The sequence below is a fragment of the Chenopodium album genome, chromosome 22 (genome assembly GCF_948465745.1).
Source record: "Chenopodium album chromosome 22, dcCheAlbu1.1, whole genome shotgun sequence".
Classification (NCBI taxonomy): Eukaryota; Viridiplantae; Streptophyta; class Magnoliopsida; order Caryophyllales; family Amaranthaceae; genus Chenopodium; species Chenopodium album.
The window spans coordinates 26,595,643-26,615,397 of NC_137855.1; the positions used below are offsets into that span (position 1 = coordinate 26,595,643).

The window sequence follows — 19,755 nt, forward strand, 5'->3', positions numbered from 1 at the left end:
CTCTTTCACATTTTCTACCTGTTTAAAATTTTATTTTATTTTACTACCACCTAAATCCCACATTGTTAAATATCGCTACCACTTAACAGAATCCGTTAGGATTCCGTTAAGTGGGGCCCATTATTTCATTAAATTATAATTTAATTTATAAAAAAAAAAGAAAAAAACTAAAAAAAAAATTATTTCCCAGCCACCTCCCCCTACCCCTCCCCCCTCCCTGTACCTGCCCACCAAGCAGCCGCACCGCATCTCACACCAACCACCATCACCACACAATTTCAGCGGCGTCACCCTCACCTCCCCTGTTCACAACCACCTCGCACCTCCCTCTATACTCACGCAAACACCAACAACTCCAACAGCAGCACCCAACCAACACAACATTAACAGCAGCAGCAGTTCACTTCGAACAGCCGCACCGCCCACCAACCGTTGCAGCAGCCACCAATCAGCAGCGCCGCCCAATCAATCACCAACCGCCCAAACCAACCTCCACATATCAGCCGCTCCACCATCGCACCACCAAAACCAAATTCAACCTTCCCCCACCTCCTCCATTTCCCCCACCCACGCTGCCCTGAAACCACCCTAAACGGGTGAAAACGAAACCCTAAAACTCGTTTAGGATGGTTTTAACGAATGGGCAGTGAAGAGGAGAGATAAGGGCGGTGAAGAGGAGAGATAAGGGTGGTTTTAACGAATCGACCGCCAAATTCGACCACCATAGCCAACAGGGACGGTGAAGAGGAGAGATAAGGGCAGCGAAGAGTTGCTAGCAGTGGCGATTGATGTCGCCGGTGGCTATGATGTCACTGGTGACGCAGCGTGAGTGGGAAAGGGAGGGGGGTGGGATCGACGGCGCCGGGGTATCGTTTAGGCGCCGGAACGGGGAGAGGGGCTAGCAGTGAGGGTGGTTGAGGAGGTTGGAGTGGCTGTACGGTGGCAGTGAGGGTGGCTGGATGGTGGTTGGGCTCCACTAACGGAAACAGTAACGGCATAAGACAACAGGTAGCAATATTTAACAATGTGGGATTTGGGTGGTAGTAAAATAAAATAAAATTTTAAACAGGTAGCAAATGTGAAAGAGGGTCATTTTAGTGGTAGCAAATGTCAAAATTTCCTTTATTTTATTACTTAGGCAAAATTGGTCTCGGTAGCCCCAACTTATACCAACTACATATAAGTTGGGTGCAAAGAGTAGCACCAACTATAGCTAGGTGCAGAGAATAGCATCAACTATAAGTTGAGTGCAGAGAATTGCACAGCCTTGATCGGTTGTACTCTACACCACAAACTATAAAATTAGGCAAGCCAATGTAATAAATGGCGTCGGAGATTGGATATTATGCCGGAAATACTCAACATTTTCTCAATGGTTCTAAATATACTTTTAGTGGTACTTGAAAATGTCTAGTGGTAGATACATTCACAGTTTTAGGTGCAAATACAATCTCAGTGGTAGTGGTTTCAGTTTTGATGCACTTTTGGAGATTTCTCATTGGGCTGCCAAATAATATCACTAAAGACCTAATGGTGCAAAATCTATTGTCAGTGGTACAAAATTCATTCTAAATGGTACAAAAATAAACTACCAGGGGTGCTTAAAAATAGGTTCAATGGTACTTAGAATCTTAGATACTATTTTTCGATAGAACCTTCGGTCTTTGACTTCATTTATGACATTTAATGAATTCAAATTCATAATTTAAGATGTAGAGTGCACCCGATTAAGGATGTGTTACTCTATGCACCCAGCCTATAGTTGGTAATGTCGAGATCAATTTTGTCTATTATTTAGAAGTAGAATGAATGAGAAGGTTTCAAACCTCAAATCCTAACCTAAAAGTATAATCAAGACTCTATCAAAACGTAGAATAATTATTTTTAAACTTAAGATATAAAAATATGACAAAAGTACTAATAATGTAGGATTATGAGAACTAGGAAACTATGATTATATACATTAAATCATTAGTCAACTTGAAAAAAATAAAAGTTATAAGGATTAAGGTAGAATGAAAATTTTCAAATTACAATAACTTAATAATTCAACCATTAGTATATGCATCAAATTGATCTAATCCGGGAAAAGGGTGGGTTTGGAAAAAGGCAAAAAAAAAAAATTAAGTCGGTGATTATTATTTAAGTCGGTGATTATTATTATTACAGTATTAAAAATAAATTCAACTCCAATATTCTCATTTTTTTTTTGGTTTTCTCTGTCTCGTCTTCATTTCTCTCTCTCATCGGTTTCTCTTTCCTTCCTTTGAAATTGAAAATGGATGAGGCTGATAACAATCTAATACCCTTCGTATTCCAATTAAGGGAAAGCTTTACTGTTGGAAATTCTTGATGAAAAAAACAAGAAAAGAGTGGTATTAATGTGAGGTACATGTCCTGCATTAAAAGAACCTAGACACTTGGTTGAAAGAACGTAGACACCTTTGTGTTTGTAACGTATCCAGTCACTTGGCTAAATGAACCTAGACACCTTTATGTTTGTAATATATCTAGTCATTTGGCTGAATGAACCTAGACATATTCGTATGATTACCATGAGTTGTTTTCCCCTATAAAAACCCTTGCGCTTATCAGTCAAAAATAATAATAACCATCACTTTCTCTCTTCTCAAAATTGTCAAACACGAGTTTAATCATTTCTGTTTTCTGGGCAAGTATTCTGAGTTCCAGTCGGGTTTGTGAGTGCACACAAATTCCGGCGCCGTGCTTATCCTGGAGGGCGACCGCTAGATGTCTACTGCACCGGGGTAGCGCGGAATTGTCTTTTAGGTCAGTGGTTTACCACGACGCGGCAATTGTCAATTGGTCTACGCAACATTAAGATAAGTATTTTCGTTTAATTTGCTTATATACTAACAATCTAAAAGACGATCTATTGCTTCTACTTCTAGATATTTGATTCTAGCTTGATATGTCATTTTAAGTCTCTTATTATAAAAGAGTTGTGAATGTTGACATATTAATTAGGATATGCTTTTGTGTGGAGCAATTTTGACGCATATGTTGTTAGACTAATGACGAAAATAATTTCGTTAATTAAATTAAATGAGTTACTGTTTTTCATATTCCCGTAGGATTTTGTAAGATTTGTAACCTCTAATTTGGTTTGATTTTGTTTTCATATGGTGGAAATGGTTAAATAAACTTTGGTTTATTTGCACATAGGTTTGTGTTCGTATGATGTGTTGAGTTGATTTTCCTCACTGATTATTTAGTGGGTTCATCATATTGTTAATTTGGTATTTTATATAGTGTGTATTCTATATGTTAGTTGTTGATTGCATGTGATAGTATGCAAAGATGGATTTTGTATTGTTGAGTGCTCTAGCTTAGCTCCCTCTATGCTTTTTATGAATGTCTAACCTTATTGATTTAAAAGACCATTATTTGACTTCCAGTTTTTAACTTTGATATGTCAAATTTAGATAATGTATGGAGTATGTCATCATGATTTACTATGTATTAAGCAAATTACGGATTGGAGCTTGTGATAGTATTGCTTATACTCATGAGTTATTTTCATGATATGTATGATTATTTATATAAATGCAATTGTGAGAATTAATTGAGGAATTAATTATGCATATAGTGTATGCTTGATGGATGATGAATATTACTTTTGGTAAACTATTTTCTATATTATAGCCTTGGTTGTTGTGACTAAGTAAATGTTGTATGGGGAGTTTTTTTTAATTTGAGAGTTAGCTTGAATCATGGGAGCACATTAATAACCTTTTAATTGGGGAAATTTTGTGTAGAACTACCCTAAAGATAGGGTCATTTGTGAACAACTACCCATTTTTTTTATTTGTTTAGAACTACCCGTAAGTTTGGAAAAGTTTGGGTAGCACTACCCACTAACGTTTTTCGTCCAATAAAAACGTTATTTTGGGCCAATTTTTCACTTTTTTCAATTACAATGGCCAATTAATGCTAAAATAAGCAAAAACCCCAATTCAATTAAACCCCCAAACCTCATAAATTAAAATCCCCAAATAATACTACACTCATGAACCCTAAAATGAATTATAATTAAAACCCTAATTAGGTTAATTAAAATAGATTAAAACCTTTATACAAATTGGGAGAGTTAATTGGGTGGCAAAAGTGAAAAAAATGAGCCCCGATAACGTCTTAATTGGACGGAATATGTTAATGGGTAGTGGTACCCAAATGTTTTCAAACTTGTGGGTAGTTCTAAACAAATAAAAAAAATTGGATAGTTGTTCACAAATGACCCTATCTTTAGGGTAGTTCTACACAAAATTCCCTTTAATTGGTGATTGATTTTATTTCTTGAATGGTTGAGTTATTACTTTATGTTATGTATAAAATTGAACCTAGCATTTTGCAATAATTTGAAATGAATAGTTTGGTACATATTACTAATATAGTGATATGAGTTACTTTATTTTTAATTGGCCAATGATATTATGCTGTTGAATACAAGTATATGCTTTTGTAGTTTTTTGACAAAGAATGTTGAATGTTGAATTTGTCAATTAAATGTTTGTTGAAATGAGCATGACATTCCATTTGTTTAGTTACCTCTAATTTCTTGGTTCTATATTTTGTGGATTGAAATTGGCCTTGGAGATAGCTTTATTGATTTAAATACCTATATGGTGGGATAGCTAGCTTGAGCTATGTATTTGTCATGTTTTGAGGTGTATGTACGAACTTCTAGTACTACTTTGCCATCATTCATGTGTTAGATATGGAGTTTAATTAGAGTTATTGCATCAATTATTCATTTATTGATATGCAAGTCATAATTTTTGTAACGTGATCTCATTACATAATTTTTGTATTTCATTAACATATGTAGAATTATATTAGAAAATATGGTGAGTTTGTGAAGGGATTTTATGTTATAATTTTTCCTTAAAGAGAATGTAGACTTTTTCTGTGAAGAATTTTGAGTAAAGTATTTTGGGAATTAATATTTTGAAGTATGGTTGAATTATTATCTTTGATTAATTTAATTTTTCATAGATCTATCTCTACTCTTGTCCACCGTACCTTATCTGTTTATTACACCAAAGTTCTATGACATAGTTATGAGTTTTTTCTCAATCATGTATTTGACTATGCTTTATTTTGAGATTTTGACCTTATGCTTTCATGTGGGGGGTTCAAGTTTTATAAACTTATGCGATTTATTTATAAGACATTTACGTTATTAAAGACCCCATATGATTTTTGGAGGGAGTTTTTATGTCCAAATATTTCATTCATTGAGAATGTAGGTTTTAGGCATACTGCTAAGGGCTTTGATCTGAATCGGACTTTGTTGTCCAATGTGGGGGAAGTAATAAAGAATTAGTGTTGGACTCAACGTCTAGGCTCAGTTTTTGCTTGGTAATTGCATTTTAGTTCATGACTTTTTATGCGAGTCTTGGAGTAATTTTATCCTGAGCCTGATTGATCCTTTATATGGATAATTTGTCTTTGAGCATATATGTATGTTTGTTAGCACTATGTTTCAAGTGATTAGATATGCACAATGGAATGCCATATGTCTTTCTTTCTTCTTTGAGCAAAGCCTGAAAATGCACATTAATGTTAGAGTTTTCTATTGTTTAATGCAAAGCCTGAAAGTGATTAATTGTGCTAAAGACGGGTTTTAATTTGATGGTGTTTGCCTTACAAATTTGTTTTGGTGTCTCTATGTCTTTAGAGTATCTACTTTAAATCAGTGGAATATCATGAGTGATTGTTTCCATGGAAGAAGTCATTGAATATTAGTTAGATTATGTCTAACTATGTGTAGAATATTACAATCTTTTTCCTGGGATTGTGATGCTTAATATTTCTTCTATGGATTGTGTTGCTAATTCACTGAGTTCTCGTTGGAAGTTTTTAAGGCTAAACATTTTATTTGGATGAGTCATTGCTATCAGATATATTTTTTTAATTTATTGATTACATGGGAGCAATTTGTGTCCATTTAGTAGTGTTATATATGTTTCTTGGGAGCTATGCTTAATCTAACATTGCTTATTATGTAAGTAGATTAAGCAGGTTTACTCTTAACTCGAGCAATGATTATTAAATCGTTTTGAGGAGGTTACATAGGTACTTGAAAAGTACAAAAGATTAGAGTTTGCACTATTGCAAATTAAATTTCCATGAGTTCTTGGAGTTTGATAATGAGTTCAAACTCAAGTCTGCACCACTAAGTTGTGGAGCTATGTTTTGGAAATTAAGCAACCTTGTTTTGCTATGTTTGTTTTGGAATCATCTAAATTTATTGTTTTTGAATTGACAGGTTATGAGGCAAGATAGTCAAGAGTATATGGCTCTTATGAGCAATTGGGCTTGCAAATATCCCATTGAAGGGGAATTCCTTGTGATTTGCAAGTCGTGGTTACTTTTGATTGAACCATGCCTATAATGGTTGATGTCAGAGATGATTTGTCGAATAGGGTGATATCACTAGACTAGAAAAAGTCTAAAAGATATGTTACAGATCCGTTAAGTAAAGGCCTTGTACAAAACTAGTTTTGGTAATATCGGAAGGGATGAGACTAAAAGCCCAAAGTATGAATTATGAGTAATCAACTCCTACTCATCATGAGTTCAAAGGGGAACATTATGAAATAATTCGGAAGCACAAAATTTTATTTTTGTCCATCCCTAGATGTTTGATTTGTGCTTGCTACAAATGGAAAGAGGTTGAGCATATGGCTCTTAATGAACCCATATCCATATTTTTGGTGGTGTGATGTAGCTCACACTTGATGGGATTCACCTACTTAGGTGTGGAAGTGTGGCCGCTTCCTATGAGTATTGGGTGGGCTAATACTCAAGAGCACCTATGAGCATCCAGGCTGGACGTATGGCCAGTATAATGCGTCACCTTTATTCGCGGAATTTCAGAATATTACACATGTTCAATTGTGTGGCTCAAAGTGACGGGTCCCTAACTCCCTATTGAGTTCAACACGAAGGTCACTTGGTAGGTGAGGGATTATAGCTTGATGTCCACTATGTGTTAATTCAAGTCGCGAGACATTGACACTTATGCAATTGTTTTGTTTTGCCCAGAATTCATTTTTCTTCTTTTCTTTTTTCTCATCTTCGAATCTGTGGGGGATTGTTGGAAATTCTTGATGAAAAAAACAAGAAAAGAGTGGTATTAATGTGAGGTACATGTCCTACATTAAAAGAACCTAGACACTTGGTTGAAAGAACGTAGACACCTTTGTGTTTGTAACGTATCCAGTCACTTGGCTAAATGAACCTAGACACCTTTATGTTTGTAATGTATCTAGTCATTTGGCTGAATGAACCTAGACATATTTGTATGATTACCATGAGTTGTTTTCCCCTATAAATACCCTTGCGCTTATCAGTCAAAAATAATAATAACCATCACTTTCTCTCTTCTCAAAATTGTCAAACACGAGTTTAATCATTTCTGTTTTCTGGGCAAGTATTATGAGTTCCAGTCGGGTTTATGAGTGCACACAAATTCCGGCACCGTGCTTATCCTGGAGGGCGACCGCTAGATGTCTACTGCACCGGGGTAGCACGAAATCGTCTTTTAGGTCAGTGGTTTACCACGACGCGGCAATTGTCAATTGGTCTACGCAACATTAAGATAAGTATTTTCGTTTAATTTGCTTATATACTAACATTTACGACGTTTTCTCGCAGATTAAACGTCTCAGTCGGCTTTTACAATGAGTTTTTAGAGCATTTCTTGAACGATGATGACCGTGAATTTGTCAGACGTTGTGAAAATGGATTAGAGGCCGATAATCAAGTTGCTTTGCCAGCTAGGGATTTACAAACCTCAACAGATTATGTGTTCTAGTTCATGGTAAGCAGAGGTGACTCAGACACTTCACGTATCGATCGATATATGCAGGGAGTAGGTTGGACTAGTTTCTGTAATCATAAGAGCTTACAAACCTATGATTTTGTAGTATTCTCCCAAGTTCCTGCTCCTGAATATCGTTTGGGGCTCAGAGTTTTTAGACCTGATGAATATAACGCTATAATCGAGTTGATTACGTTATCCACGTACCAGGTTTGTTTTCTTAATTTTCCTTTTCTGCTTAATTAGGGTTTATGATTTTGATTTTGATTTTTAATTTTAATTTTTTTTTTTGTTTTTTGATCTTAGCCATCATCTTCAAGGACTTCAACCGGCAGTAACACTAGGGGTAAACAATCAAGATCCCAGTCGACCTTCGACATCCACTTCGGTAATTAATTTTGGGTTCTATTTCTTTTTCTTTCTTTTTTTTTTTAAATTGAAGCAATATTGTGAGAATTGTGCAAAAATCTAAATATAAATGTACAAGGATAATTGATTTGGGTTCATTTTTATATATATTTGAAAAAAATTTAAGTGAATATTATAAGTTTTATCATACTCCGTACCTTTTAAAAGGGTTTGTGCCAAATTATAATAAAGGGTTTGATTCTTCATTTAAGACGGTAAAGGTTTGCTCGGATAACATTAAATTATGTAACTGTTTTTATGTCTATAGTGTTCTGTTTTGTTTATATGTCTGCCAAATATCCATTTAACTGAATTAGGCAAGAGGTCAAATAATTACTAAACCATCTATCAACATCATTTTTTATTGTGTCATCTTTTGGTTTATTCTGTTGATAATTTGATCTGCTTTTGTGCGGATAATCTCCTTAAGTAGAGCTTATCTATGGTATGGAGAATTAAGAATGGAATGCGTTGTTGCTGTGACTTAATGCAATTGAATAGTCGAGGGCTTGTTTTATAGAGAAGACAAGGGGGGCATACGAATAAAAATCTGTCCATTTCAAACCAAGTCAGGTCTAGCATTTATTGCTCAATATTTTGTGTTATATCACTTAGATTAAGAAGGCACTAGTTGTCATATCGGATTTCCAGGATGAACAAGTAACTTTGTATTACTATTATGATAATAATCACACAATGAATTTACTTGAGTATATAAATGCCGTGGAATGTGTGTGTGTGTGTGTGTGTGTGTGTGTGTGTGTGTGGGGGGGGGGGGGGAGTGTGTTTTTCACTACCCCATCTAATCTTTCTCTCCTATCGGTTTGTTTGTGCTCACAGCATGTAGGATGTATCTAGATACTCTGTAATCATTGACTGGTATGACTGTAATTAATGTTTTTCATTTTGCTATCTTAATCTGTTATGTTGATCTCTTTCTGGTTTTTGTTTTCTGTGTGGGTTTGCAGAAGCCAGGGCAGATTAGAGCTCATCCAGGTGGGATCCTGCAGGAAGGTGGAGAACCTGTTGAAGTTGATGAGAATAATATCTCTGGGTTATTCTGGACGAAGGTGCCAAGGTCAAATCAACTTGGAGTCCGAAGCAAAGATGGGTTATACTACAAGTGTATAGGTTTCCAGGTGTGTTATATTTCCTAATATATTTTTAATTTATTTTGTATACTCTTGATAAAGTCATTTTGAACAATTCTTTTGGTATAAATTTGTTCCTTTACTTCTGTTGTAAGTTCTACCAGTTATTAATATGAAATTACTTAAAAGGAGAATATGAATTTTATCTATAAGAAATCGTGGATAGATTGAACCGGATTCAAAGATTCCCCTCCCCCCCCCCCCCATGAATTTTCATCCATATACAATCATTTACCACTATGATTTTGGATAAGTGATGTGCTATGTAATTTGTACTACCTACTTTGCTTGAGTACATGCATCATTTCTCTGCACTCAAAACTGGATAAGTGTGGAAAGAGGTGAAATTTGATGATATTGTCTATGTGATTTTTTAAGGAGAGAGTGTTCAAAAATTTGAGAAACAAGGATAGTATATTAGATAATATCTGTTTTGGATGTGGTTTGGGTATTTATATGTGATATACAATGACAATCTTGGCACCAACATCTGGTGCCTCTGTGGAAGTTTTTGCCATGGACAACATAGGGTTAGTAGTTTATTGCCTACTCTTAAGTGAGAAGCTTTTTAGGACAACCGCTTGCCAATTTATGTCAAATTAGTATCCGGAGTTTAGAATAATTTTGATTCATTTGTAGGTGAAGATTTTGTTGGCAATATTGCTATTTGTCATCACTTCACATAGAAATGTCAGCTGATCATATTTGATTCATGGTCTAATGAGCCTGATAATGTTGCTTATGGTTGTTAGGTTACCGGCCTTATGTAGATCTCCATCAAACAACAAACATTACCAAAATAAATACGAGATAAACTAATTCTACAAGGGTGACTCGATAATGTTGAATGACTCTTCCACCCAAAAAGCCTGTATTGATTCTACTAATGTCAATCATATAAACTTCAGCATGTTTGGTGTTCCACCTGTGAGCTACCCAACTATTGGTGTCCACACTCCCACCCTTGAGCTACCCTAAAATTTTGGTGTCTCACTAGAGATACCCTCATGCATACCTGTGCTACATCTTTAGATCTCATTCTAAATCTCCAGATAACCTAACCCGTCTATATAGTGTTAGCAATTACCTAATGAAGTCTTGAACTAGGATATCCAACTAAATTAAGAAAATTGTCTTTTCCTGATCATACTCAATTGAATACTACCAAACTCTTAGTAATATCTTAGAACAATGATCACATTCCTATTTATTATCCCCTAATAATACGGAGTCATAGCAAACTTAACAAGATCTAGAAATCCCGTCAAAGGGTACAATTACTTTTGAAGTACATGCTAACCCAATGCATCAAGGTAGAAAACTAGAAACACATTTAACAAGGTTTATAATGTGTTGCTCTGCTAAAACTAATTCTACATAACTTCAGCCCGCACATAAAAGCCTTCTATTGTGGCCCAATTACTATGTTGGTTGGACCCGTTGAGCGTGCGATCCTAACAATGGTTAATCTGTCACTGATATTTTAATCCATCTACTTGGAAAATCTTGTGGGTTTATCTAAAATTAGACCTGTCATCACTCTTCTAATTCCTAGGAATCCTAGTATTAATTCAATGCAGAGATTGATAGACCCTCATTCCTTTTCGTGTGATCTTGTGGATATAATTTTTAGATGTGTTTCTAGTGCATCCACATCTCCTGGGTCCTGGCTGTTAATTGTTTATGCCATTGTTTGAATCAATATTTTGCTTTGAGTTTAATACCTTTGTTGTGGCTCGTTAGTTCTGTAATACTGGCTCCATTTATGGGGGGTTCTTAACCTGATGCATGTTTAATCAGTTCTTATTGCTCTCCTATTGCTCTCCAATGGTTTCATTGCCCTCAAATTATAGCAATGTTTAAGATTGCTAAAAAGAACACTTCATGACATCTGATGAAAAATTCTTTTTCTTTTACAGGATGTTGCCACTTAGACTACTTTCTTCCGAAGCAGGTGTGGAATTACCCCAGAAGAAAAACAAGTATCTGTCAGTGGGCATAGCTGGGGAGAAGTTGACTTTTCTGGTAATGTGATTTCTTCTCTATCCTTTTGTTAATCATCCCCTTCCTAACCCTGCATTTTGTATTTATTATCTTTAGTTATTTCAGCCTTTCAGATGTCCTTCAAATTGGATGAAATGCCATCGAGAGGTTCTAATTATGAGTAGATCCAGATATACAGTTAAACTGTAGTTACTAAAACTCCGAGTCACAATTGTTTCTTACGTAGGAAGTCTAGGAACTTATGGTTTTGAAATTTTGGCTACAAATTGGGGAGAATGCATATATTGGTGAAATTTAAATATTTTTAGGTTCATGACTAACGGATGGTTATTAAAGGGTTAGACTATTAACATTTTTTTAATATTAAGTGGTTGAATAATTGACAGGGAAAGTTGCTTACCTGATCTTCCCTTTGAACCAGCCACTAGTATGGCTTTCCACAGACATCTCTTCATGAAAACTGCAAGTTCTCGATAAAATCACTTATCCTAGATTGTTTTGTTATTATTCACGAGATATGGGAAATTTGGAACATTTTATTTGCAATATAAAGATCACTTATACATCTGTGATCATGCTTTTATTTGAAACAAGGTTTGCTTTATCCAGTGACAAACGAGAGCTCCAAGCACAAATAAATGCCGTTGAGGCGAGATGAAACTATTATTGATTTTGTTGCATTCACCTCATTTTTTAACAAATCAAAAAGCACTTCCACATGCACATTTTATTCAATGCGGGCACAGGATGTTAGCAAAAATGCGGACAAATGTCTCATCTAATAAATATGAGGGTATTTTAGACAGAAATGATGAGTTTAATAAGGATAATTTTGGAAGTAGAGTAATATATAAGGTCACCATATAAGGAAATAGGATCACTAATATGGGACGAAGGAAAGTAGCCATTTCCGGGTAGCTTAATCATCAAATAGCATTCTGGAAGCAGAGTAATATCTAAGGTCACCATATAAAGAAATAGGATCACTAATATGGGACGAAGGAAAGTAGCAATTTCCAGGTAGCTTAATCGTCGAATAGCATTCGTTGCAGCCATTTGCTACTTTGTTATAAATTTAAAAAGCAACATATTTCCAAGTTAAAAGATTGGAATTTTTTGGATGAAATTCGCCCGTCTTTTTTATTAGCTAAGCTCATTTGAGGTTTTAGGTAATAGGTTCTAGCCTATAGGTGGTTGGCGTTGATTACTTGATTCTAATCAGAACTTAGCAGTGCTATTAATGATGCTTTTTACATATCATATATTTCTTGCCCCCTTTGTACTCCTTGATCTGCCTGAACTGAAATGTATCTGATGGCAAACTTGTTAATTTCATATGCTCCTCTCAGGGAATATGCTGACTTTTCTCGATGGCTTAAAACAATCCTTTGAACTATCTTTGGCTGATATATCTCAAACTCAGATGCAAGGAAAAACTGATGTTCTATTGGAGCTCCATCTTGATGATACAAGTGGTGCCAATGAGGTTGTTCTTTCACCATGGTTTAGAAATTTCTCAGTATATTAATCTCTTGATTCGTGCATTTGGTAATGTTGGTGGCCTGGTTAAGGCAACATATTTAGTTTCCCTTTTCTATATCGTTCTGATGGAGATGATTTTCCACATACCAAATTCAAACACCCAGTTTGTTGGTGATGAAAGTCATCATCCTTCACCCCAAGTGAGCTTCTTTCTGACTTTGGGAATCTTGCTGACCAACAATGTGTTTCTGAAATTTTGTATCTTATTGGTTGGTTGGTTATTTCCTTAGGTGTTCCATAATAAGATCATGTCTATGGCTGATGTTGATGCAGAAGAGGCTGTTGTCACATTCGATGGTATTTCTATTCTTACTCCAAGGTTTGTGCAACCCTGTCTACCTTTTCTTACTAGAGGAAATGCCGAGTGTTGGTTTATTGGTCATTTTTACTATCCTTTAAGATGAACTTTAATTGCTTCTATCTGTCTAACTCTATTAATCCAGGGGTCTGTATAGGGTTGAACTGCATATTGTGATGCAGGTATTTGTGGTTCCATTCTCTGGACAACGCTAGGTCTTTTTTTATTCGATGTATGATCTATTTGCTTCTACCTTTTTTTTCAGTTTGAGACCGACTGTGTTGTTGAAAGTACTTTTTCCATAAATGAAGATCTCTTGAATACCAAGTTGGAATCTTCATACGAGGTAATGCTTAGAGATTTTACATAATGAACCTTCATTTGGAATCCTTTTTTTTTCGTAATGAGTGATATGGAATTTGTTGTTGGTTTCCCATAACTCAGGGACTCATTCATGATGTATTTACAAACATATTGCGTGCCCTATCTAGCGCCAAAGTCACTAGGCCAGGAAAATCCCGTAGCTGCCAAGATGGCTATGCGGTCAAGTCATCTCTGAAAGCTGAGGACGGAATTCTTAACCAGCTTGAAGAGAGCTTTATCTTCTTACCCAAGCCTCCAGCCCTTATTCTTCACGAGGAGGTGATTTCTGTATACATTGTATTTAGCATCATGTGTGTTTAATTTACTAGCTACCTGTCCTTTAACAAAGCTTGATTTCCTTCCATATCCAGAATGATTATATGGAGTTTCAAAGGCACGGTGTTGCAGCATCCAACATGCATTATTTTGATCTCCTTGTAAAACTGAAGACAGATCAGGAATATCTCTTTGGGAATATCAAGAGGAGTGAATACCAAAACTTGTTTGATTTCATCAGGTCTAAACAAACTTCCAGGTTCCAACACTTGATTTAGAACTTATAGTAACACCTAAATTTAATCTGACACTATGGTTACTTGCAGCAACAAGGGCTTGGAAATCATGAGCGTGGGAGATGCTGCTAATCAACCAACACTCTCCATTGGACCTCTTAGCAGCGATGGTGAAGATTCTCATATGAAGAGTATTAGCGATGCTCAAGATGAGAGTAATGAAGAGGTATTAGACTGTTCCTGATTTATTTAAGTATTATGGATTGGAGCAGTTGATGTCCAAATCAATTATCTATATATCTCGCTCCACTATATTCCTTTCTTGTTTACTTTCTTTCTGTGAGGAGAAGGCTATGGGGAATGGGTTGTAGTTTTATGCAGAACGAACTTGTACCTATATTTACTGGGAACTGGTGCTCAAGTTGAGCGGGAGGTAAAGATGGCTGCAAGTACAATCATTTTATATTTATAGTATCCATTGCAGCACCTGAAGAAATAATAATAATTCGGGGTATGTTTTATGCAGTACATGGAGAAAGAAAACCCAGGGATTGCTTTCTTAGACATTGGGAAGGTTCTTTTGGGAGGAATGGAGGAAGATGTCAGGTATAATAATATACGTAGACAGAAACACCATTATAAATTTGTTATGTGAAGTATCTAAAACAACCCTAAATTGATTTGTTATATGATGCAGCTGAGGAGAAAGAACCTTGTTAAGCTCGTGCTGACAAGAAATGATAGCATGATGAAATCGGCGACTATAAGAATAATGCAGACATAGGGAATGATTCTGACAGTGAGTAGTATAATGGAAATCTCCTTTTGGTAGCTATTATGGATGAGAAACTTGTACAGTTATGTTTTTGTATCAAGGTTATATACCAATATCGAATCACTAACTTTGCCAAGAAAAGAAGCTTTTCAATGGAAAGGGGCTGCTGGATAATTTGTCGAATCCAGAGTCTTTTTCACATTACTGAAACTAATGACAAAAGGAACAAAATATGTAATGGCATAAGTTTTAGCTGTTAGATTTCTATATGCTCTTCGTATAATAGATTAGCTTTTATTAGAGTATACACGTGATATACTTACGAAGTATAAAGGTGGGAAGTGAGAACAAATCAAAAATTTTCTTCTTTTCAAAGTCAAAACCCCAAATATAATACTCTCTCTAACTTAAGACCTCAAATTCAAGGAAACCCGAAACCCTCTACTCAACTATTCCTTTACTGGACTGCTTGCCGGCTTGACGCCCTACCGGCTGCCGGAGGTCCAGACCGTCACTGCCGACTGCCCGCCTAAGTATCGGAACTCCTCATTAAACAATCTAATTATTATACTAGGTATATAAGACACTTCACTAATCTTGCAAAATAAATTTAATTTTTTTTGCCTTTACTTTGAATTATTTCAGTAATTGTGTAACTGAGTGAATTTTATATTTATCTATCATAATTAAAATTGTTGTGTGTTGAATAAGAGGTTTTAATTTTTACTTTAAGTGGTCAAATTGCACTAGATTAGTGGAATTTTGTTTATCACAATTAATATCATTGTGTGTTTATTTAAAGGTTAATTTTTAATTTTTAATTTTAGTGGTCAAATTGCACTATATTGGGTATTAAGATTCCACCTTCAATATATTTGGAATTAAACATTTAAAGGATTCGGAAGATCTAGATTTACAAGGATTCGTTCACTTCAAAGGAGGCCTGATGGTGTTACAACGGTTGAGGCAATACTGGGTTCCTCATAACATGAATCTCCACCTTGAGGAGATGTGGGTAGCAGTCGAAGGCCTTCCAATCAGGTACTCAACCCCCTCAGTGGCTGCTTCAGTTTTGGGTCACGTTGGGGACATTGTCATGCAAGAGGATCTTCCTGGTCAGTTTCCCATCCCTTTACCTAGAGTTAAGTTGTTAGTTGATCTTTCCGTGCCTTTAATTGCGGGTTGTTATTTCCCCACCTATAATAATCGAGCTACGTGGGTTCGATTTAAATATGATGGTATCTTCATATTCTGTAAAAACTGTGGTTTTGTCGGACACGGTCGGGATACGTGTTTTAAATCTTCTACGTCGATTAATTTTCATCTAGAACGTCGTTTTTGAAGGATCCATGAAGGCGGCGCACGTGTTTTGTATGGCCCGACAGATGCTTCGTTATATTCGAATGCTATTCGAGGCATCATTCCTCATCCAACAATTTGGACTACAGAGTTATGGTTCGGGTTTCACGATGACAATGACCCGTCTGAATTTTCTGGTGATTCCAACCCGTCCGATAGCTTTGTTGGAGAAATTACTTTGGAAGATTTGCTCCGTTCAACCCCTCAAGGTCCGTTGTCAGTGCCGGGACTCTTCCCGTCTCCAATACCGGGGGTCTTTCGAAGTGATTTTGATCAAGTAGGAAGAAGCAATTTAGGTGTTAACCGGGTGGTACGCGAGGAACTAGTGTAACCGACAGGCCACAACCACGAAGCTCAGTTGGCGCGGCCTCCACCTCGTTTCTCGTTCTGATCTGCTGCCGATTACAGAGGCACATGGGACGATGCCCAACATGCTCGACGCGTGGCAACATGCTTGTCACGTGTCCAATCCTCTGCTTCACTCAGGATTAGGATGCCACATGAAGTTTTCCACCCTCATCCTGATCAAGATGGAATAGATAACTCTGCCTCCTTACATGTGTCGTCCTCCTTATCTACTCAACCAAATGGGTCTAATCAACTTGGAGTTGGGCCTCCTGTGGTGTTGGCCTTCAAGTGCCATCTGCTGAACGGGTCAATAACACGGCCCAAATTGTCCCTACAATTGATATAAGCCCCATCAGTTCTCATAATTTGAATGGGCCCAACCATGTTCAGTCTGGGCCAGCCCAATACACCTCACATGCTTCAACCCATGTTCCTAATTTCAGGCCACCATCTATGGGTCCTAATGGACCGAATTACCCAGATCCATTTGGGGCGGGTTCAAGTCACTGGTTTGAGGGTACTCAATACATCCTCCCGCTTGGGTGGATTCCGCCAGGGTTCCCGTCTCCGGCACCGTCGCTCTCGTCTTCGTTCCCGACAGACCAGCAGGAAGATTCCGGGTACGAAGCCGACTCCTCCGCCGGTGTAATACCCCGTATTTTTAATGTATTTTATAAATTACTTATTTATTTATTTAGTTATAAAATATATTTTGGGTCAAACCATTTTAATTATTTAATTACTAATAAAGCAAGTGTTTATATTTTGGGTCAACAAGTATTTAATCCAAATATAACCCATACCCAACTATCCTATTTTTATAATTTGGGCCAACTATTTTATTATCCAACTCCATAATTTTTATGAAGCCCAAAACTTACCCTAACCTACACTACTCTATAAATACTCTTTCAATCCCCAAAATTTCCCACAAAAAAAGTCAATTTGGTCAAGGTAATTATTTCTCCTCTTATTTCTCTTTTCTTATTCTTTTTCCTTTTTCCTTTTCTCTTTTTTCTTTTCTTATTTTTCCCCTTTCTTTTGCTTGTTCTTTCACGTGGGATTTCATGAACTCCAAGTTGCTACTACTCCCAACCACCAGCTGTCGCCGCCGGCCAGCCGCCGCCCAGCTGGCCGACCACCACCCACGGTGGTTCTCCCCTTCTCTCTCTCCTCTTGTTTTAATTTATTTTTAAGTAGTATATTTTGGGATTTTGATTTTAATTATTAGTATATGATTAATATGTTTTATAATTGTGTTTTAATGATTAAAGAGGTTTAATTTCAGATTTTACAAAGTATTATAAGTTAAATTAGGGTTTTAAAATTATTAAAGACTTGATTTTTAGGGTTTTTATGAACAATTGATTTAGGGCTTTTATAGTAATGATATTTTGGAAATTTTGGTGATTATAACTACTAATTAGTTTAAATTAATTCCAGATTATTTTGAACACATAAATTCGTGTTTTAATTTATAGATTCCCGTTCGTTAATATTAATCCCGTTTTAATCCCGATCAGGTTCTAAACTCATTCGATTTGGACAAAAAAGTAGTGTTTTCATATGGAAACAACGTTTTAAGAAAGACTCACTACCTTTGGTAGTGAGCACCACCCTCTCGTGGCCAAATTCAGCCTCTAAATATGATTTTTGGGCAGTTTTTGATTTTAACGAAGTTTTTTTTTTAATTTTATCCTTGAGTTTAAAGGGTAAGAGATAATTTAAGTATGAAAATATATTTTGATGAAGTTTTAAAGGGGTTTTTTTATTAGTTTAAAATGCTGGAATTTTATTTAAAGTAGTATAATTGTGATTTTAATAAAAGGGTGTGATAACCTATTAAAAAGGAGTTTAATTAGGGGTTTTTTTTAAAATAATTTTCAGATTATTCTAAATAGTTTAAAGTGAGTTTAAGTTGCTGGAAATTGTGTATACAAGAGTAATTAATTAAGTATTATTGTCCCTTATTGTAGGAGACTTGATTCGGGAATTGTTGTAGTATTCTCAGCCACTTTATGGGCTTAATTGAGGTACGTTCGCGTACTTAGCATATTTTGATGATGTAGAATCATGCTAGGCTTAAATACAATCAATTACAAGTAGTATCATGCTAAGGTTCATGTGTTGAATTGTGAATTATTGGTGTTGGTGATTGAATTGTGAAGCATGAATTATTTGTGATGATCTATGGATTAGAAAATTATATTTTGGCATGATTATATGGACTACATATTTATTTATGGCATGATAGAGAGCATGTTTAATCAAACTAATTGTTTAATTATGTTTGGATCATTGAAAAGGAATTTTATTATGGTTCATACAATTTTTATTGATGCTTTAAGCATGAGGAAGGAGCTATATAAGTGTCTATGTACACAAGGAATAAATTGTATGTTGGTGCCTTTGTGCACTTAAGGTGTTTTTAACACCGAGGGATAGGATTGTTGGCGCTTTATGCGTTTACGGTGTCTATGACACTGAGGTAGAATTAAAAAGGGTTCAATATTAAATATTATGTGGTCACTAAATATTCAAGAATTAAATTGGTATGTTTGAATGGTTGAATTATCATTGTTGATTGATTTATTATGCTTTGAGAGTCATTACCAAGTCCAATAACATGTAAACAACGTAAAGTGAAAGAGATTACGCACCAAAACTCTTGGAACGTATATACCTTGAGTATGAACATATGGGGGGAGTTATGTGACTTTATATTTGATCATAACTTCTAATGGAGTACAGGACGCTGTACATTCCTTTTATTATCATTATTATTATTATTATGCGCTGGAATTCCGCCACCAATGGATGTGGCATAGGTGATGCTGGCACGGTTAGCTCCCGTGTCAGTGGTCCTCAATTCATTGAGGAAGGTTTGGTTTAGTTAGAAACCCGTTCGATGCGTAATCAACGCTAAATAAATTATTTAGTGTCCAGTTATAGAGTCTTGTTGTTTGTTGTGTGTGCTTGTAAACAGGTGCAATGAGGTAAGTATGTGTGATGCTAGGAGTTGCATGTTAGTGTGTTTAAATACTCTTATGTACTCAGCTTTGCTGATTGTGTGTGTTGTTTGTGTCTGCCTATGTCTTTATCTTGGCCCTACGATGATCCATTTTAATGGAGAGTAGTGGGGACAA

At 35.9% G+C, this 19,755-nt stretch overlaps 1 protein-coding gene across 1 annotated transcript; it reads left to right on the plus strand.

Moving 5' to 3' along the window:
* The first annotated feature begins 7,425 nt into the window (after positions 1-7,425).
* On the plus strand, positions 7,426-15,161 carry LOC145604596 (FACT complex subunit SSRP1-like). The gene is made up of 14 exons (XM_081660493.1): positions 7,426-7,574; positions 7,684-8,059; positions 8,156-8,237; positions 9,226-9,396; positions 11,328-11,433; positions 12,762-12,898; positions 13,059-13,273; positions 13,398-13,434; positions 13,518-13,598; positions 13,697-13,894; positions 13,987-14,132; positions 14,218-14,353; positions 14,654-14,733; positions 14,825-15,161. Exons 7-14 carry the CDS (start codon positions 13,203-13,205, stop codon positions 14,826-14,828), a joined length of 753 nt encoding a protein of 250 aa, XP_081516619.1. The 5' UTR covers positions 7,426-7,574; positions 7,684-8,059; positions 8,156-8,237; positions 9,226-9,396; positions 11,328-11,433; positions 12,762-12,898; positions 13,059-13,202; the 3' UTR covers positions 14,829-15,161.
* Positions 15,162-19,755: the final 4,594 nt, after the last annotated feature.

Excerpts from the sequence above, each read along its gene's own strand:
- LOC145604596 (XM_081660493.1), top strand. The coding sequence starts at position 13,203 with ATGTCTATGGCTGATGTTGATGCAGAAGAGGCTGTTGTCACATTCGAT. Across the intron at positions 13,895-13,986 it reads CCCTTATTCTTCACGAGGAG|AATGATTATATGGAGTTTCA; the intron begins GTGATTTCTGTA and ends TTCCATATCCAG. Across the intron at positions 14,133-14,217 it reads AACTTGTTTGATTTCATCAG|CAACAAGGGCTTGGAAATCA; the intron begins GTCTAAACAAAC and ends GGTTACTTGCAG.